Genomic DNA, 21,851 nt, shown 5'->3' with positions numbered 1-21,851 from the left:
ATAACATATGCAATGAAGTCTATACAGAATTTCAAGAACAAACTAAACAGGATAAAGTTCTATCTAAAAGGGGGATTCGCAAATTAAGATATTATGACTACACAGATGTTATGACTACACAGGCATTCTAACAAAAATTAAACATAAAATCCTGTTCAAAGGTACTGCTGACACAGTAAACACTGATAAAAGAGGGAAGAAATAAAAAGTATAATAAGTGGTGGTGACATTTCAGCCTCAAATTTCCGAAGAGACAAGATAAAGTGTACTTTTTAAAATATAATGGTATAACATTTTAAAGGGCTGGAGTGATAGCACAGTGGTAGGGCACTTGCCTTGCACACAGCCAACCAGGCCGAGTTGGGTTCAATTCCTCCGCCCCTCTCGAAGAGCCTGGCAAGTTACCAAGAGTATCTTGCCCGCACAGTAAAGCCTGGCAAGCTACCCTTGACATATTCAATATGCCAAACACAGGAACAAGAAGTCTCAAAATGGAGACGTTACTGGGCCCGCTCAAGCAAATCAATGAACAACGGGAGGACAGTGCTACAGTGCTGACATTTTAAAATCCCTTACCATATCCTGAAATGGGGCTGGAGCGATAGCACAGTGGTAGGGCGTTTGCCTTGCACGCAGCCAACATGGCCGACTCGAGTTCGATTCCTCTGCCCCTCTCAGAGAGCCCGGCAAGCTACCGAGAGTATCTCGCCCGCATGGCAGAGCCTGGCAAGCTACCCGTGACGTATTCGATATGCCAAACACAGTAACAACAAGTCTCATGATACAGACGTTACTGGGCCCGCTCGAGCAAATCGATGAACATCGGGAGGACCGTGACCATGACGAAATAAAACTTATAACTAAGATAAATTTTCAATCTGTCTCTCACTTATGAGATCTGAGTAACAGAGTGAAAAGGGGTGTTCTTAAAATGAATTAAGGCTGGAAAATGGCTCAACATGCTGGACTGCACCCTTGCAAGCACCATGGCTGTGTCCCCACCCCCTCAGCCCCAAAAATTTGAAAATAAGCAGATCTTATTTTTGATTTATTACTTAATCCAATTATCTTTGAATTTAGATTATTCACTGATAATTCACTGCAAGCACCACATAGTTCACATGAATGGGCCCCTAAATTACTATAAAATATAAAATATAGTCATTGTAAACACGTCTTGTGTTTTTAATCAAATAAGAAGTCACTGCCATTTATTTCTGTTACAATTTAGGTGATATGATTCTTTCACATCCACAACTACCCTAAACAGTTATAAGGCCAGAAAGGGAAACTGGCACTATAGCAACCAGATACAACACTAAACATAAAGGAACAGAGCCTATGAGCCCAATCCCATCTTAACTTCATCACAGGCTGCTCAGGGTAAGATGATCAACTTACACATCTATAGTTGTTTAAAGACATGACATACACACTAGCACACAACATACAAGCTACATAAATCACCCAGCATGACTTGTTAGAAGTAAAATTACTTTTGTCAAATCCCAACTTAACCACTTAGCTACATGACCATGGATTGATCATTTAATCCTTAAGACTTGGTTTGGTTTAAAATATAAACTAGAACTATCCGTGTTTTTTAATGAGATCCAAAGCACTTAGTACAGTATCTAGCCCATAAGAAATACTAAAGTGTTTGCTCTTATGTTACCTTGAACAAGGATCTAAAGGCATTGGATTAGCCATCTATCCTCAGGTGTTGAACTGGGAAAAGAGAATTTTCTATGCCTTCCGGGACCAATGTATAGAACTAATCATTTTCTTTTTTCATTTCAATTAATTATTTTCTTCTGACTTTTTTGTATGTTACTTTTCTGAGAAATAGATAAACCACTTCATAAATAGTAATATGCAGAAAATATTTTTTGAAAAAAGAAATCAGGGTTGGAGTGACAATATGGCTGTAGGGCATTTGCTTTGCACACAGTCAACCTGGTTCATTCCCTGGTACACCATATGGTCCCCAAAGCATTTCTAGGAGTCATCCCTGAAAACAAAGCCAGAAGTAAATCCAGAGCACTGCTGGGTGTTGTCCAAAAAACAAAACAAAACAAAACAAGATATCAATCTACCATCCAAAAGACTAAAGTTAAAATAACTTGCTAATGCAAACAGAAGACATTCAACTGTATAAATATACTGTGTTTACATAAATGTAAGGGGGAAAAATGAACCCCAGGGAAAAAAATAAAAGGAAACCATAGAGAGCAAGCAAATATTAAAAGACAAATGTAGATTTATTGGGTTTTGGTGTTTTTTGTTTTGGATGAGGATAGCTAAATGTAGAATTTTAGAAACACAAAATAGCAAACTTAAATTCTGCACAGGATGAAGGAAAAAGCAGGAATCAAAATGAGAAAGGAAGGAGTGACATGAAAAACACTTGGGAACTCTTAGAATACGGAGCTAAAAAAAAGATAAAAATAAAAGGGCATTTCTGAAAAACCTACAACTAACATCTGACATAAAGGCAAGAAATTGATTCTTTCTAAAACTGTTTTTAAACTGAACAAGGCAAGATGTTTGAATTTACAGTCCTATTCAACTTAAGAATCACTATAGGAAGGCATGAAAAACAAAGTTGAATAGACTGTAAGGAAGAGATAAAACTATTGCCACACATGGGAGAATATTACTGTATACCCCTCCCCCAAAAATCACAGACTTCATACACACAAAAATACTACTGTAACTAGTGAGTTTACCAAAGTCATATACAAGGCCAATATTGAAAAAAAAGGTATTTCTATAAACATGAATAAAAACAACTAGAAAGCAAAAACTTAAATAGTATCATTTAAAACTCCTACTCAAAAATGAAATACTGAGACAGAAAGCTAACAAAACATGCAATAAGCACAATCAGAAAACAATGCTGAACCCCACCACACTGAGTGAAGACAGTAGCCCTGAGGAACCAACCAATACTAACTAACCAGATTTATAACCTCTCAGACAAGGACTTGAAGGAGAAAATGTAGGAAGCAATAGTACAGAGGGTAGGGTGCTTGCCTTGCATGTGGCTGACCCTGATTCAATCCCCAACACCCTAGATGATATGTCAAGCCCAAGCACACAGCCAGGAGTAAGCTCTGAGCAAAGCCAGGTGAGGTTCAAAAACAAAAACAAAAAAAGAAAAAAATGGAGAATGTTTAATGATCTCAAAGAAACAATGGAATAAACAGCCAATAAAATACAAAAGGATATGAGAGTAGAAATAAGGAAACTATCAGCAGAAATGACAGCACTGAAGAATTTGATAGGTAAAATAAAAAACTCAATGGAAGGCCTCAGCAGCTGAGTGACAGCAGCTATGGACAGAATCAGTGAATTCCAAGATGAAATTCAGAAAACCTATGACAACAGCAGATGATGGGGGGAAAAGCCTCAAAAAAAAAAATAGCAGAGAGAACAAAATATAATAATAAGGCCCTCCCGTTGATCATCGATTTGCTCGAGCGGGCCCAGTAACGTCTCCATTGGAGACTTTGTTCTTACTGTGTTTGGCATATTGAATACTCTCGGTAGCTTGCCGTGCTCTCCAAGAGGGGCGGAGGAATCGAACTCGGGTCGGCCATGTTGGCTGCGTGCAAGGCAAACGTCCTACCCGCTGTGCTATCGCTCCAGCCCATAATAATAAGAGAACCCTGGAATGAATTCAAGTAGAGCAAGATAAGAATCAGTGGGGTGGGGCTAGAGCAATAGCACAGAGAGTAGGGTGTTTGCCTTGCACCACAGCCAACCCTGGTTCAATTCCCAGCATCCCATATGGTCTCCCAAGCACTGCCAGGAGTAATTTCTGAGTGAAGAGCCAGGAGTAACCCCTGTGCATCGCTGGGTATGACCCAAAAAGAAAAAAAAATCTAAAAAAAAAAATAAAGAATCAGTGGGGTATTGTGAAGAGTACTGCAATGAACATAGAAGTGCAGATGTCATTTCTGCTGTGGGTTTTTGCACCAGGGATCCAGGGATATATTCTCAGTAGTGGTATTGCTGGATCATGTGGAAGTTCAATTTCTAGTTTATTGAGGAATGCCCATAGTTTTCCAAAAAGGCAGGACCAATTGGCATTCCCATCAACAAAGAAGGACAGTCCCTTTCTCCCCACATCTACGCCAGCACTGGTTGTTTCTTTCTTTCTTTTTTTTTTTTTTGATGTGTGCCAATCTCTGTGGTGTAAGGTGGTATCTCATTGTTGTTTTGATTTGCATCTCCCTGATGATTAGTGATATAGAGCATTTTTTTTTTATGTGCCTTTTGGCCATTCGTATTTCTTCTTTAAGGAAGTTTCTGTTCATTTCTTCTCCCCATTTTTTGATGGAGTTGGAGGTGTTTTCTTATGAAGTTCTACCAATGCTTTAGATATCTTGAATATTAACCCCTTATCTGATGAGTATTGGGTAAATAATTTTTCCCATATCGTGGGCTATCTCTGTATCTTGATCACCATTTCTTTTGAGGTTCAGAAGCTTCTTAGCTTAACGTAATCCCATTTGTTTCTCTTTGCTTCACTTGCTTGGTTCTGGAAACAACCCAAGTGCTAGAGAATAAAGAAACTATGGTACATCTACCCAATTAAATACTATACAGCTCCTAGGAAAAAATGAAGTCATGAGATTCACTTATAAATGGATGGACATGGAGAGTATGATGCTGAGGGAAGTAAGTCAGAAGGAAAGGAACAGAATTGGAAGGATTAACATCATCCAAGTGGCAACTCTCTCTCAAAGCATTATACAGATTCAATGCAGTTCCTGTAAGAATACCAATGACATTTTTCAAGAAAATAGATCAAACATTACTGAAAAGCATCTATTATAATAACTCGTTCCCATTCCTCTTCCCATCCTCACTCCAGACCAAAGCAATACTTGGATAAAATAAATGAGAGGCATCAATTTCCCCAACTTCAAACTGTATAATAAAGCAATAGTAATTAAAACAGCATGGTGCTGAAATACAGACAGGCCTTCTGATGAATGAAGAAAATTGAAAATCCAGAGACAGACCCTCAGGCATATAGTCAGTTAATCTTCACAAAGGAGCAAAAATTATGAAGTGGAGCAAAGAATGTCTTTTCAGAAAGTGGTGATGGAAAAGTGGAGAGTCACATGCAAAAAAATTTGAACTTATACCTCTTTGTAATGCCATCTACAATAGTCAAATCAAAATGAATTAAAGATATTAGAACTAAATTAATAAGGCATATATAGAAAAACATAGGCAGAACTTCTCCTCCATGAAATGAAACTAGAAGGATCTTTAGAGAAAACATGTCACTGACCAAGCAAGTAGAAACAAACATAAACAAATGGTACTACATTAAATTAAGAAGCATCTACACCTCAAAGACCAGAATACAAAGACATCCCATAGACTGGGAGAAATTACTTGCCCATCACACATCTGATAGAGGGTTAACATCGAAGATATATAAAGCACTGGTAGAACTTTACAAGAAAAAAAATTCACCCCATCAATATAATGGGGAGAAAAGGGGAACAGAAACTTCCTCAAAGAAGAAATACAAATGGTCAAAAGGCACATGAAAAAAATGCTCTGCATCACTAATCATTAGGAAATGCAAATCAAAACAACAATGAGATATTACCTGACACCAGAGAAATGGACATTTGTCACAAAGAAAAATAATCAGAGCTGGCATAGATGCTAAGAAAAAGGGACCCTCATTCACTACTAGTGGGAATGTCGACTGGTCCAGCCCTTTTGGAATACAATATGGACATTCCTCAAAAAACTAGGAATTCAGCTTTCATACAACCCAACAATTCCAATCCTGGGAATATACCCCAAGGGCCATTGCAGAAAAGCACACTGCAGAAAAGACATCTGCACTCCTCTGCTCATTGAAGCACTATTCACAATTAGCCAAAATCTGGAAACAATCCAAGTGCACAAGAACAGATGACTGAATAAAGCAGCTATGGTACATCTACATAACAAAATACTACTCAGCTGTAAGAAGTCATGCTGCTATGTCAGTGGATCTGGAGAGTATTATGTTAAGTGAAGTTAGTCAGAGGGACAGGCACAGAATGATCTCCAATAGTGGGGTACAGAGAACCTTCACTAGGGAATAAGAAAGGTGGAAAAAAGGCAACAGAACCAAAGCTGGAGAACTGGTCTTCAGTAGGAAGCTTGCCACTCGGGTAAAGGTGAAGGGATAAAAATACCAATCCTTCACAAATTCTTCCAGAAAATAATAAGGAGAAATACTTCCCAGCTTTCTTTATAAAATCTTTATTACCCTGCTATCACCAAAAAAAAAAAAAATCACAGATCCATAACAAATATAGATGGAAAAATCACTAACAAAACAGTAGCAAATCAAATACAGCAACATATAAAATGAATTATGAACCACAATTAAGTGAAATTTGTTCAAAAAAATACAAAGTTGACTAAAAATTTTGAAATTTAATTACATAATGCATATTAGGGGAAAGGGCAGGAAATTTGGGCCGGAGTAAGGTAAGGTAAGTGTGTAAGCCTTGTAAGCCTGTAAGGTAAGCATAGCAGGTAAGGTAAGCTTGCCTTGCACACAGCTGACCCAAGTTTGCTCCCCAGCACCACCTGTGGTCCTCCAAGTACCTTGGGAAGTAATATCTAAATGCGGAGCCAGTAGTAAACCCTAAGCACTGCCAATGTATCCCCAAATACACACACAGACACACAGACACACAGACACACATAGGAAATCCTATATGATCCGTTAGAAATCATCAAATATTATTAATTTGTAATACAGTGATTTCATGTAATCTTACTTCTTCCAACATGTTTATCTTGTTTACAATTTGCTTTTAAGAAATGCTGCTATCTTTTATGTGTACAGCATGCTTCTGAGCACAAATACACAAATTTTGTGATTTCAGGAAAAATGTGAGTAAGTCTTTCCCATAAGTACAAAATTAAAAAAGAAACCAAGTCTGTTGAAGAGGCTTTCCCTGCTCCATTTCACTTTTCTTGCCCCCTTATCAAAAATTAGATGATTATATGTTTGGGAGGAAATGTCAGTATATTCAACTCTGTTCCATTGGTCTGCAGCTCTGCTTTTGTTCCAGTACCATGCTGTTTTAATTATTACTGCCTTGTAGTAGAGTTTGAAGTTAGGGAGGTTGATTCCTCCCATTTTCTTTTTCCCAAGAATTGCTTTAGCTATTCGTGGGGGCTTATTGTTCCATATAAATTTCAGGAGTGTTTGCTCCATTTCTTTGAAGAATGTCATGGGTATCCTTATAGGGATTGCATTGAATTTGTATAGTGCTTTGGGAAGTATTGCCATTTTGATGATGTTGATTCTCCCCATCCATGAACAGGGGATATTTTTCCATTTCCTCGTGTCCTCTTTTATTTCCTGAAGTAGCGTTTTGTAGTTTTCCTTGTACAGGTCCTTTACTTCCTTAGTTAAGCTGATTCCTAGATACTTGATTTTCTGGGGCACAATTGTGAATGGGATTGTTTTCTTTTTTTTTTTTTTTTTTTTTTTTTTTTTTTTTTTTTTTTTTCCCCCTTTATTTTATTTTATTTTTTTTAAAGTTGTAGATTTACAATTTTTTGTGCTTTGGTTTCAATTATACAATGATCAGATACCCATCCCTCCACCAGTGCCCATTTTCCACCACCATGGATAATATCCCTCCCACCCCCATCCCCCCATCCCCCCGTCTCTGTGGCAGGGCAATCCCCTGTGTCCTCTCTCTCCTTTTGGGTGTTGTGGTCTGCAAAAGAGGCATTGAGTGGCAAACATGTTCAGTCCATAGTCTACTTTCGACATGCATCTCCCCTCCTGGGAGGATCCTCCAAACATCCTTTATTTGGTGCTCCCTTCTCTATCTGAATAGCCCTTTCCTCTAGGATACCCGGATTGTTTTCTTGATGTCACTTGCTGGCAAAATTGGACGGCTACATGCAAAAAAGTGGGCTCAGATCTCTGCCTAACACCATGCACAAAAGTAAGATCAAAATGGATTTATGACCTCAACATCAGACCAGAATCCATAATGTTTATTGAAGACAAAGTCGGCAAAACTCTCCATGATATTGAAGCTAATGGTATCTTCAAAGATGTCACGCCACTGGCTGAGCAAGTGAAAACAGAGATAGACAAATGGGACTATCTTAAACTAAGAAGCTTCTGCACCTCCAAAGAAACAGTGACCAAAATACAAAGACAGCCTACAGAATGGGAAAGGATATTCACCAAGTACACATCCGACAAGGGGTTGATATCAAGGATATACAAGGTACTGGTTAAACTCCACAAGAAGAAATCACCCAACCCCATCAAAAAATGGGGTGAGGAAATGAACAGAAACTTTCGCAAAGAAGAAATTCGAATGGCAAAAAGGCACATGAGAAAATGCTCTACATCACTAATCATCAGAGAGATGCAGATCAAAACCACAATGAGATATCATTTCACACCACAGAGACTGGCCCACATCCACAAGAACAAAAGCAACCGGTGCTGGCGCGGATGTGGCGAGAAAGGGACCCTCCTTCACTGCTGGTGGGAATGCCGGCTGGTCCAACCCTTTTGGAAAACAGTATGGACGACTCTCAAAAAATTAGAATTTGATCTGCCATTTGACCCAGCTATAGCACTCCTGGGAATATATCCCAGAGAGGCAAAAAGGTATAGTCAAAGTGACATCTGCAATTGTTTGTTCATTGCAGCACTCTTTACAATAGCCAGAATCTGGAAAAAACCTGAGTGCCCAAGAACAGATGACTGGTTAAAGAAACTTTGGTACATTTACACAATGGAGTACTATGTAGCTGTTAGAAAAGATGAAGTTATGAAATTTACATACAAGTGGTACTACATGGAAAGTATCATGTTAAGCGAAATGAGTCAGAAAGAGCGGGATAGACACAGAAAGATTGCATTCATCTGGGGAACATAAAGCAACAAAAAGTGAGAGTGACACACAGGAATGGCTGAGATTAGTACCAGGAATTTTGCCCCATGAATGGAAGGCCAGCCACAGGCTCTAGGTGAAAAGGAAGCTCAGATAGAGAAGAGATTACCAAATGAAGGGTGTTGTGAGGGCCCTCCCAGGGTGGGAGAAGCATGCTAAAAGTAGTCGATAGACCAAACATGATTGCCACTCAAAGCCTCTCTTGCAAAACACAGTACCCAAAAGAAGAGAGAGAGAACAAGGGGGAATACCCTGCCACAGAGGCAGGATGGGACGGGGGGGGGGGGATGAGGGGGGGGGATGCTGGGACCCATGGGGATGGATGACGGGCACTGGTGGAGGTATGGGGACTTGATCATTGTATAACTGAAACCCAAGCACAAAATTTGTAAGCCTATAACTGTACCTCATGGTTTTTCACTAATAAAAAAAAAATATATAAAAAAAAAAAAAAAAAAAAAAAAAAGAAACCAAGTCTGCCCAAGAATTTACTCCTATTTTTTCCTTAAAGAAGCACATTTTAAATAACTAAAATTAAATCATAGTGTGGTAGCAAATGTGTTGATGTACAGAAAAATGACTAAGTAAAGAAATGTTGTATATATAATTTTTCTTTTGCCAACTCTATCTTCCTACAAAATATTATCCCCATAAATACTCTATTTATACCATACATAATTGAAAAATATTTAGGAGCTAGTAAATCCTCTACCTTGTTGGGAGCAAGAATCCTCTGCCTGAATTTTTCAACCACTTCTTGGCCCATAGAAGACCACGCGTTGGCAAATGCTTCTGCTTTGCCTTGATTAAGATGAATGTTCTCTAACTGCTGCTGCAGAGCAGCCGGCTTCATGCTGTGATAGACTGCCTGTTGGAGAGGGGAAAGGTATATTCATACACACATGCAATACTGAATATGTATACACAAGCTGAACTATAAGCAAATATAAAATAATTTTTGGGGCTGGAGTGATAGCACACCAGGAAGGGCATTTGCCTTGCACACAGCCAACCCGGGTTCGATGCCAACCCGGGTTCGATTCCCAGCACCCCATATGGTTCCCTGAGCTACTGCCAGGAGTAATTCCTGAGTGCAGAGCCAGGAGTAACTCCTGTGCATCGGCAGGTGTGATCCAAAAAGCCAAAATATATATAATAATTTTTAATGATTCAAAGCAAAAGAGTATTTTATGTTTCACTGCAGAAATGTTTTTTTTTTCAAAATAAATAATAATATTTATACAACCAGTAGTTGGAAAAGTCAATGGCTTACCTTCTTCCAGTTACCTGTTTCCATTTTCGCCTGAAGTTTAAGTAATCCTAAATCTGCTGAATCAAATTTCTTTGCTTTAATTACATAAATGAGTCTCTATTAAAACTGTGTTTCATGGCTTTATTTCAATGACAATGACAAAGGTTTTGCTTCCAAGTAACAAAATGTTTCTACTTTCTCAAAACTACTTTCCCTACCAACTTTATAGGTAATGTTTTAAAAACAAACGAAAAAGATCTACATTTGTCCAACAGGGATATCTGTTCTATTTCTTGTGTTATCCTAGAATAACTGTGTCATGAACCCCCTGCCATTCTGTCCTATGCAATCATTTGTTTCTTCTGCCCAGAGTCAGCACACTTCATCTGTCTGAGTCATTAGTGGAGGAAAGCTGTCTGCTGTACATGCCCGAATATAATAATGCAGGAGCTTATTCTCCCCACAGGTTCTGATCACTAGAACAGTCCTGCAGCAACAGTACTATCAAAACTGTTATTTCACTAGTATCCTACTATAATAAGTCAACAGAAACTTCTTGGGAACTAATTTAATTCCACCAATGCACTAAATTTACCTCAGATGCACAAAATCATGATGATCTGAACTCCCAAACTCAAAATCTAGTGATAGAGATCTAAAAGGCAGGCGACACAATTGACTCAGGAAAGAAAAACTAGGCTAGGTTCTCTATTTGGATGAGCAGAGGATCTAAGGTACTACCAAATCAAGGGAAGACTGCAAGTATGGGGGTCACGGCTACAGAGAGAGAAGAGTGGGGTGGGAAGTAAATCATGAAGCAATTTTAAATGAGAAAAAGGGGCACAAGAGCGGTTCACTGGAGTACAACAGAAGGTCATATGAGATATGACAGAAGTCCTCTCACAACTGCTTCTATTTAAAATATTTTAACATCTTGGGGCTGGAGTGATAGCACGAGGCCAACCCAGGTTCCATTCCCAGCATTCCATATGGTCCTCCGAGCACTGCCAGGAGTAATTCCTAAATGCATGAGCCAGGAGTAATCCCTGTGCATTATCAGGTATGACTCAAAAAGCAATAAAATAAAATATTTTATCATCATAGTCAAGTAAGTCCTCCCAAATAACTCCTTAAATCTCTTTAAAAAAAAAAAAGTTCAGGGCCAGAGTGATAGTACAATGGGTACGGCGTTTGCCTTGCCCACAGCCAACCCAGGTTCAATCCCCAGCACCCCATATGGTCGCCCAAGCAAATCCAAAAGTCATTCCTGAATGCAGAACAAGGAGTAATCCCTGAGCATACCTGGGTGTGACCCAAAAAAGAAGAAAAGAAAAATTTTTCCAAATTTTTTTATGAAGCAATGCATTAAAATCTTTTCTGTCTCAAGTTCACAAAGTCCTGGTTCATACTGTCAGGTTGTCAAATACTTCATTCATGTTACACAATAAAAGACTGCTCAGAGGAATGTAATAATATACAATGAAATCTATATTCGAATGCTTAATATATTGAACTTCTTGTGTAGATTCTTGATATCCTTGATTAAAATATCTTTACAGCTTCCACCTGCATGCAATTTTTTTTAATATTACTGATATGATAATTCAAACATACCAAACAGACCATGGTTAGGAAATTCAGGGCAGTAAAATACCTGTTCCAAAATGAATGATATTGTTTCAAGAACTAGATGAAGATCTTGTTTCTCTAAAGAAAATGCAGCTTGAAGTTTTTCTTCCTCTTCACCACTGAAACTGTTCTCAGTCTGCAACATATAAACCAAGTCATTAGCATACCTTCAGGATTTCAAACTTAAAAAAAAAAAAAAGTAAACCCATGGAGAAAAAAAACTGGTATGTTTGTCAAATTTCATTATTTCAAAATCAGTTCCATATTTAGACCTTGCCAAAGAAAATTCAACCTGGATCAACCACATGTAAGGCAAGTACCCTACCTACTGTACTACTGCTCCAATTCAAAAATCCATTTTTTTAAAGTATCTGAAATCAGTGATTTTCAAAAGGCAAAAAATAACAGTAAATTGCTTAACATCTAAACATTTAGAAAAAAAATGAGGGACAGTGCCAAAAAGTTAATAGTATAGTGATTTTATCTTCATTCACTAAAAACTAGAGTATCTACTGTATTTTACAAAGACCCAGTTCATGTCTTCAGGCATACTACAGCCCAGTTAGAAAGAAAATTTTAAAAAAATATTCAGGGGGCTGGAGTGATGGCACAGTGGGTAGGGAATTTGCCTTGCACGCGGCCTGACCCGGGTTTGATTCCCAGCATCCCATATGGTCCACCTAGCATGGCCAGGAGTAATTCCTGAGTGCATGAACCAGGAGTAACCCCTGTGGATCTCTGGGTGTGACCCAAAAAAAAGCAAAAAAAAAAAAAATTTAGGCTGTAGAGATAGCACAACAGGTAGGGTGCTTGCCTTGTACAAAGCTAACCCAAGTTGATACCCTGCACCATTTACAATCCCCGGGAATCTACCAGGAGTGACCACTAAGTAGAGCCAGAAGTAAGCCACGAGCATTTCAAGGTATGGCCTAAAAACCAAACAAAAAAAAACAAACAAACAAACAAAAAAACCTTGTTTGGCAAGGCCCAACCAGCATGGCATCCTTAGGCCCTAGTATTGAACCATTGAACCAATTTAGCCACCAGAACTGCAGCCAGGCTAACCCTCCACCCCCGTAACATCTGGAAGGAACCTCTCACCCGGCTACATTCACAGACCAAAAAAAAATATGTCTTAAAATAATAATTTTTCAAACAATTTAATTTTTCATGTGTTCTGAAAAACTATGTGTTACTGTGACAGCACTAAGAAGGAAATTACATCCTTTTTATAATTTCATTATTTTCCAAAACTGCACACATTTCCTATCATTTCCAAAATGATCTTCTTGATGTAAAGAAACTGGTTTATAGAGTGTGAAATATGTATGCTGTTACAACTGCTTTTAAATGAAAATGTTTATCAACATACACTGAAAATAACTTGCATCTCCCCAACAGCAAGAAGTTTCAGAAGTTCCCTGAGTACCCTGCATTGCAGTTTAGAACAGTATACACGCATGGTTGCTAGACTAAAGCAGGAACAGCCCTCTAAGCTGGAACATCAGGGTTTTGAAGACGAGTGACCAAAGCTTCCAGTCTCTACTACCTGTTTTAGGGCTAACAAGAGCTTAAATCCCCTCCACCATACTGCCCACTACTTACCTCATAAGCAATGTTTTGAAGTCTAAGCTCCAGAATTTGTGACTATACACCCTCTGCAAGGGCTGGAGTGATAGCACAGTGGGTAGGGCACTTGCCTTGAACACGGCAGACCCAAGTTCGATTCCTCCACCCTTCTTGGAGAGCCCGGCAAGCTACCAAGAGTATCTCACCTGAACGGCAAAGCCTAGCAAGCTCTCTGTGACATATTCAACATACCAAAAACAGTAACAACAAGTTTCACAATTTGTTGTGAGATGTTACTGGTGCCCACTGGAGCAAAATTGATGAACAATGGGAGGACAGTGATACAGTGCTACACCCTCTTGAAATAAATGAGATACAGCACCAGATTTTATCCAGATGAGGAATATCAGTAATATTTATGTCTACTCTCCAAACTATACAAGTCACAGTCAATTCAGTGTAGACAAAGACAGATACCTCTGCTCATAAGCAGATAAAACTTGGTAACATCACACTGACAAGCTGGTAATACCTGAAATAGTTACCAAATCCCTAAACCTCTTCACTGGCCCACTTAACTGTTTCACTGCTCCAAGGGTTCAGCATGACAAAGCCCAAGTAAATACACCAAGCTGTAAGGGAGAAAACTGACAGCCTGAACGTCAATTCAAACAGAATTTGGTAAAAGCCAGATTACAACAGAAGTCCTCTAGCATCCTATTTCTACATCTACTAGTGGGGGAGGGGTAACTATACTTTTCCTGAATTTCATTTTCAGCAAATATTCACACCTTGGTTTCTATCCTTAGTTATCTCAGCTCCCCTCCCCATCGGCAATGGCTTAGCACTCCAGCATCTCTAAGCAAAGTTTCTGCCATCCTGTAACTCTTAAGACAAATATTCTCAAGTCCAGAAGTCACTGAGAGGGTCAAAGGGAAAACTAACGCAACACAATTCCCACTGCAAATGGCCCATCCTCCTTCATGAGAAACAGAAGATAGAAGTGCTTCTTATCCCAATTTGTTTTGCATGTTCGAGACTGCAGCTGCAGCTTGGGAAATTAAAGCAGAACCTCAGCATCCATAGCCTCCATCATTGCCTTTTAGCCCAATGATACATGATTTTACCCACTTTCCTAGAATCACCTTGGTTGGAAGAAGAGATTCTGGAAACAGATATCCTACTAGCCAGCTATGAGACCAAGGCAAACTATGTAACTCTATCTTTAGCTCAATTTCAGCTCAATCTCAGTTTCCTCATGGAAAATGATAACAGACCTACTTGTTCAAGGTGTCGTTAACAATCAGGTGGTTTAATAGTTCTAAGCTATTTAACAGTCCCAGTCCCATAGGGAGTAATGTAACTGTCACCAGCAAATGCCATAGAATATACATAGAATATAGCTGCTTTTGTTTCTGCTGTAGCTCTCTCTCTCTCTCTCTCTCTCTCTCTCTCTCTCTGTGTGTGTGTATGTGTGTGTGTTTGTGTCTCCATCATAAAAGGCAGGCATTTATTTATATTTCCCTGGAAAGGAAAAGAATTAACTTTAAAAATAGGCACAACCCCTAAATAAAAAATACTGATGAGGGGTTGGAGAGACAGCACAGTGGGTAGGGCGTTTGCCTTGCACACGGCTGGCCCGGGTTCGATTCCCAGCATCCCATATGGTTCCCTGAGCACTCCCAGGAGTAACTCCTGAGTGCAGAGCCAGGAGTAACCCCTGTGCATTGCCAGGTGTGACCCAAAAAGCAAAAAAAAAAAATTGATGATTTACATTAGGTATAAGAATTACAAAGATGATGAGTAAGATATGATACCCAGAAATGAACACTTGTGCCACTTTACTAAAGTGATGTGAAACTGAACTCAGAGTTTTAGAAGCATAGAGGACAGAATAACAAAACTGCTGAGAGTGCAACTGTGAAATCCTTGAAGGAATATTTTTTTCACTGAAAAGAGAAGGACATCTACTGGTAAGAAAAGGAGTCCCCAAAGCTCATGGGGGCCCAGACAGAGGGCACAGAAGTTAAGACATTTCTCCTGCATATAAGCTGACCTTGAGTCAATCCAAGACATGGCACATGGTCCCCAAGCACCACCAAGAGTGATCCCGAGCGCAGAACCAGGAGCAAGCCCTGAGCACTGCTATGTGTCTCCCAAAACCAAAAACAATTCAAAAAGAAAAATGGAATAGTATATGAAGAAAGGAGTAGACTATTGACAGCAAATCCAGTTTAGAGGTAATGAGTGCATAACACCGAAAGATAGTAGAGATAAGGGCCAGGAGGATCACTCCATGGCTTGGAAGCTAGTCTCACATGCTGGGTGAAAAGGCAGCTGGGATAGAGAAGGGACCACTAAGTAAATGATAGTTGAAGGGCTGGTTCAGTATGGGACATGCATGCTGAAAGTAGACTATGGACAAAACATGATGGCCGCTTAGTACCTGTACTGCAAACCATAACACCCAAAAGGAGAGAAAGAGAGAGTAAGAGGGAATGTGCCTGCCACTGAGGCAGGGGGTGGGAAAGGGTGGGAGTGGTGGGAGGGATACTGGGAACACTGATGCTGGCCAATGGTCACTGGTGGAGGGATGGATACTCAATTATTGTATGACTGAAATGTAATCACAAAAGTTTGTAAATCTGTAATTGTATCTCACAGTGATTCATTAAAAAAATTTTAAAAAATAAAGCTGAATAACCCTAGTCTCCTACAAAAATACATGAGCATAAATATAACCGTACAGTAAAAAATTATGATTATATAGCTGTTTAAAAATAATTAACGTTTCATTTTTTTTAAAAAAAGATGTAATGAGTGCAATCTAAGAGATAGAAAATAAAAGTCCATCCAAGACTATGAGGCAAATATGGATTTAAGAAACACAGCAGAAGGAAAAGGGATTTTGGACTGATAAACAGGAACAAGAAGAGGAAAGTACAAAGCTAGAGAGATGGAACAGTGGGAGGGTATTTGCCTTGCACACGGTCAATGCAGGTTCAGTCCCCAGCATCCTATATGGCCCTCTCAGCCCCTCCAGGAGGGATCACTGAGCATACAGTTAGGAGTAAGCCCCAAAAATCGTTGGGTGTAGCACCCTCAAAAACATTTTTTTAAACAAGAAAAGGAACAAAAAGGAAGAAGAAGACAATGTAAGGGTTTTCATACAACGGTGATGCCTGGTACCAGGGAAGCAGTTCATGGGTACTCCATCAACCAGCCAGGGGTGGAATTACATCTTTCTCATTTGGTTAGGTTTTTTGTTTATTAAGATTTTGGGGTGACTCCCCATGTTGCTCAGTGCTGACTCCTAACTCTGTGCTCCAGATCACTCCCGAAAGGCTCAGAAAACAATCAAGCCTGAGTCAGCCATGTGGAAAGCAAGCACTCTACCCACTATACTACTGCTTTGGCCTTGGAATTAGATCTTTATATCAAGATAAAGAAACTGGACTGGAGACCAAATAGTGAATTACTAAACATCAATGCACCCAAAATAACCATACTCTTGAAGTAAAAGTGGAACATTAATTGAAAGATTAAACACCAACTAAACATGAATTTTCACAGAAATATTTTTAAGAGAAAGAAAGCATGAAATCCAAATTTCCTGATATATGTTTAAAATATTGTACACCACATGACCCTGAATTTTCCTATAAACAACATACAATGTACTCTGGTGAGTTCCATAACAATAATTTAAGAAAAAAAATCTGGGTTTGCTCTTCAAGTCTGTGTTCTCCAATGAACACATATTACTCTCTATCTCTCCCCTCACATCTTTCTAAGCAAATTCCATTCAATAAAAACTATCTTGTTTCAAAAAAAAAAAAAGGAAGAGGAAGAAGACACTTTAGACATTCAAAAACTACTAACCTTCAGGTGAAGTCTTTGAAGAATTCGTGTGAGCAATCGAGGAAATCTTCCTATATCTATCTCATTTATCAGCGACACTGCTTTTTTCGTGCTAAATTGAATTTTTAAAACAAGGTTTTAAATTAGTTTTACAAGAATAAAATTATACCTACAGTAAGTTGCCTATAACTATAACTGTGTATACATGTTTAACACTTTGTATTACTATATGATACTACTCAATAAAATAAAGAACATAGTTCAGGGATTAAGGTCCATGCCTTGCAACTGGCTGACCTCCAGTGGATCTCCAGCACCATATATTGTCCCCCAGCATTGCCTGGTGTGATCCTGGAGCCCTGGGTCATCCCTGGCATCACAGGGATGTGAGCAGCACTTCATTCCTGGGTCTTGCTCTGACCTATGAGTGAGTTAAGCCAGGGATGGCCCCAAGACCACTTATAAACCCTCTACACCCCACCACACACAAAAATAGAAACCGCTGGAGAGCGCTATTGCCAGACTGGAACACATAAAATTAATCAGGAACACAATCGGCTGGAACACATTAAAACATGGGATTGGGGGGCTGGAGCAATAGCACAGCGGGTAGGGCGTTTGCCTTACATGCAGCCAACATGGCCGACACAGGTTTGATTCCCAGCATCCCATATGGTCCCCCGAGCACCGCCAGGAGCAATTCCTGAGTGCGTGAGCCAGGAGTAACCCCTGAGCATCGCCGGGTGTGACCCAAAAAGCAAAAAAAAAAAAAACATGGGATTGGGGGGGTGGGGTGGGGGGATGGGCACAGGATCGGATTCCTGATACCTCTACCTGTGCCCCGTCCCTGTGGAAAGTACTTCTAGTGAAGCATCCATTTAGCAGTGTCTCTTTCTTTGAGGCAAGGCAAACTCTTGGGGGAAGGCTGTACTCTGATGGAAATGGGATTAATTTAGCATCGGGGTTCAATGCCTTCACTTTCTCCAAACGAAACTAAAGAAAGAGCAGGAGCATGGGTAGCGACAATTGAGGCTATGACACCAAAAACAGAAAGTCCGATTTCACGGGTTAAGAATGCAGAGTTTTTAAAATACTTCCAAAACCATGGGGGGGGGGGGGGGGGAACACTAAGTCCAGTTTTTTACCTAGCTTCAATGGTAATGAGCCACTTTCAAAACTCAGGTAATCCAGGAAGACAGAAAAATTAGAATGAGAATGATCACCCTCTTCTAGAAGATGCTTGCCTCAGTAAAAAATAAAAGGTGAAACAAAATAGCTCCCCACCCAATCCAGAAACAAAAGAAGCTACTTCCCACCTCTGTGATTTGTCTGCATCCACTTCTACACCCCACCCCCTCACCCCACCCCACCCCACCCCCGCCGCACACAATTATTTGTCATTAAATGCAGTCATTTTCGAAATCATTTTATTTGAAAAGAGAACATTTCTTCACCACTGACGAAAACTGACCCCAACAACCACCAGTAGAAATTCAATGAAAAGAAAGAAAATGGAAACAAACAAACAAAAAAAAAACCAACGCCACCCAACTCTGGCTAGCTCGTCTCTGAGCAAGCTAGTTTACCCTATTGAAGAAGGGTGTTCGCCTGCATTGTAAAACCGTAGTCCGCCCAATAATCATCACCCCCGCCTGCCACGCCCACTTTAAGGAACAGCAGCATTCGTTTTTAAAGAGTCACAAAACGGGCGTAAGTAAGATTTTGCAAAATTTAAAAGGGAAAAAAAAAAGGTGTAAGATCTGCGAGGATTTTGCATCCCGTGCACGGCCGGTGGAAAGGGAGACGCGATGCCTTTGCACGTGCTGGGGCGTCGCCCGACAGGCCGGGCGCTGTCGGGGCCACGCTAGGGCAGGCACGGCCGCAGGGCGCGCTGAGGACCCCCGACCCGGAACACCAGGCTGCAAGCGGCGAGACGCCCCTCCCACCCCCAGGGACCCCTCTCGGCGCCGAGGCCATAGCCCACGGGTCCGTCCCTGCGCGACTCATTTCGCGCCTCCCGGGGCCGGCTACCTGGGGTTCTCCCGCAGGAGCAGAGGTGCGGGCGCCGCCATCTTCGAAGCGTCCCTACGGGTCAGCTGACCCGCGCGCAGCCAATGGCGGCGCGGCGGACGGGGAGCCGGAAGGGCCAACGCCCGCGGCGGCGGCGCCTGACAGCGGCTTCTAGGGGATGCGGGACCCGTGGGGCAATAGGGCGCGTGGGCCTCCTGGCCTCTCCAACCGTACTGAATAATGCCGTGCCCCCTAGATTTATTTGGGCTGATATACTGCCGTGTTCTCTGGGTGACTTTCGTGGATATAAGTTTGTTTTATGTTGTATGTGCCTGGGGATCGCTCCGTGGCGGTGGAGGTGGGGGGCGTCAGTAGGCAGGGGTGGGCGACACCGTGCGATGCTGGGGTTCGGACTCCCTTCCGCGTTCCAAGCATACATTCCTGCGTTTGTCCCCGGCTAGATGATTCTTTTAAAAATAAGGTCGAGGGGCATTAGAGATAGTAAAGCTGGTGGGGCGTTTGCCTTGCACTTGGCCGACCCTGTTCGATCCTCAGCACCGCATACGGTCCTCCATCTACTCTCCCAGCCCCACCAGGAGTGAACCCTGAGCGCAAAGACGGGAGTAAGCACTGAGCACCCCCGGGTGTGGCCCCCAAACCAGAAGGTACTTTTTTAATGAAATGAAAATGAAGTTGAAGCTGTCACAGCTCTGCAGCAAACCTGGAGGTAGGGCACGCTCATAGCCCTATTCACGAAGTGCCGACTATGCCAGCAACTGCACAAAGCACTAGAATATAAAAGGCAAAACTCTGCTCTCGGGATCTTCCCATGGTTCACGAACTTACAGTGTCCTGGGTGGGACAGAGGAAGGGGACAGCGCTAAGCCAGATGCTGCATAGGGAAGGAGGTAAAAGGGCAGAGACTATTGAGGTCTACCTTAGAGGAAAACATACCGCTTTCAACACATACAGAGGGGTCAGAGATGAAGGCACGGGAGTGGGGTCAGGAACCTGTCTGGGGTGGGTTGCACAAGAGGGAGGTCTTGAAGGAGAGTGCGTGCGTGTGTGTGTGTATTGAAGCTGACTTTCTACAGAAAGACTATTACACAAGCGTGTGTGTGTGTGTGTGTGTGTGTGTGTGTGTATGTATGTATTGAAGCTGACTTTGTGCACAAAGACTGTTGCAATTCGGAAAGAGAACAGGAAAGCCAGACAGGAAACTGCTGGAATAATCTATGGAAAACAATCTGATTTCGTGGTAATAAAACGACAGAAAAATGAGAAGAGGGTGAATGGATTCAAATGACTTCAGCTGTGGAATCTTCAGGAGCTGGCAAAGGATTGCATTTCATTTTCCTACCTAATTATATTCTACTTAAATTATTATTTAAATTTGCTGGCATTCCTAGAGCAGCTCCAAAACATCCTAACTGAAAGGAGAAACCAGATTGTAATTAAACATGAATAATCCCCACATTGGGTAATTGAGTCAATTATACACTGTGTTGAAAACATACAAATGCATTTACATCCAGAACATTCCACACACCTGGTGGGGGGGCCTTACACGGGGTGCTCTCAGTCATGACTGACTGCAATCCTCGGAGACAAACACACACACACACACAGAGGGCCAGAGTGTGAGCATGTGACCACCCACAGAGGTGAGACTGGCACTCACAATCCTGACTCAGAAGGCCCCTGTCTTCTCCACTGGGCCACCCCAGAGAGTGGACTTCTTTCCAGGACTGCCCTTTCCTCGTCTTCAGCGCTCAGAAATTCCCCCTTTGACTCCATAATATCAGAACCAAAAGTTCCCTCAAGATCTACCCACACCCCGCACTCCTCCACTCCACCCCAGGAATCTATTTTTGTGCCCTCAGAGAGTTTGGGTCTCCAAGGGCCACATCTTCCTTTGCTCTTTGTTTAAAGGACTAGTGCTTGTTTGGGGGCATTGTGCTCTGCATAACTGTGCATATCCCTGACTGTTAAGACCGTGTGAGTCTCAGGTGGGCCAGCAAGAAAGGTCCCATCACACTTCCCCATTTTAGTGCTCAAAATAACAGAAACGAAGGCCATGAGGTTTCCTAACAGGGACAAGTCTTTCCCAGACCAAGGCACTGTGTGGTCCTCCAAGTGCTGCAGAAGTCATCCACAAACGCTGAGCCAAGAGGGGTCCCCAAACACTTCAAGGTAGCATTGCACTGTAGCACTGTCCTCCCATCGTTCATCGATTTGCTCAAGCGGGCCCAGTAACGTCTCCATTGTGAGACTTGTTACTGTGTTTGGCATATTGACTACGTCATGGGTAGCTTGCCAGGCTTTGCCGTACAGGCAAGATACTCTCAGTAGCTTGCCAGTCTGAGAGGGGTGGAGGAATCGAACCTGGGTCAGCCGCATGCAAGGCAAACACCCTACCCGCTGTGCTATCGCTGCAGCCCAAGCACTTCAAGGTGTGGTTCAAAAATAAAGACTTTTTTTTTGGGCTCTGTGACAGAGATGTATCCATGGTCTGAGTGCATGCAAAGTATACACTGCATGCAGAAGACCCAAGCTCAATT

At 41.3% G+C, this 21,851-nt stretch overlaps 1 protein-coding gene across 1 annotated transcript in view; it reads right to left on the bottom strand.

Moving 5' to 3' along the window:
- The window catches only part of COMMD10 (COMM domain containing 10), a 158,549-nt gene extending 139,188 nt beyond the window's left edge, over positions 1 to 19,361 (bottom strand). Inside the window, exons 1-4 of the mRNA XM_056124490.1 lie at positions 19,312 to 19,361; positions 17,302 to 17,392; positions 11,876 to 11,986; positions 9,682 to 9,837 (exon numbers count right to left, since the gene is read on the bottom strand). Of these exons, the coding sequence (XP_055980465.1) occupies positions 9,682 to 9,837; positions 11,876 to 11,986; positions 17,302 to 17,392; positions 19,312 to 19,352 (399 nt within the window). The 5' untranslated portion in view covers positions 19,353 to 19,361. The remainder of the gene's footprint in view (positions 1 to 9,681; positions 9,838 to 11,875; positions 11,987 to 17,301; positions 17,393 to 19,311) is intronic.
- Between the last annotated feature and the right edge of the window lie 2,490 nt (positions 19,362 to 21,851).

Source organism: Sorex fumeus, unplaced genomic scaffold (genome assembly GCF_029834395.1).
Source record: "Sorex fumeus unplaced genomic scaffold, SorFum_2.1 ptg000051l, whole genome shotgun sequence".
Classification (NCBI taxonomy): domain Eukaryota; kingdom Metazoa; phylum Chordata; class Mammalia; order Eulipotyphla; family Soricidae; genus Sorex; species Sorex fumeus.
The sequence above is the reverse complement of the archived record's forward strand: the minus strand, read 5'-3'. Positions and strand labels throughout refer to the sequence as shown.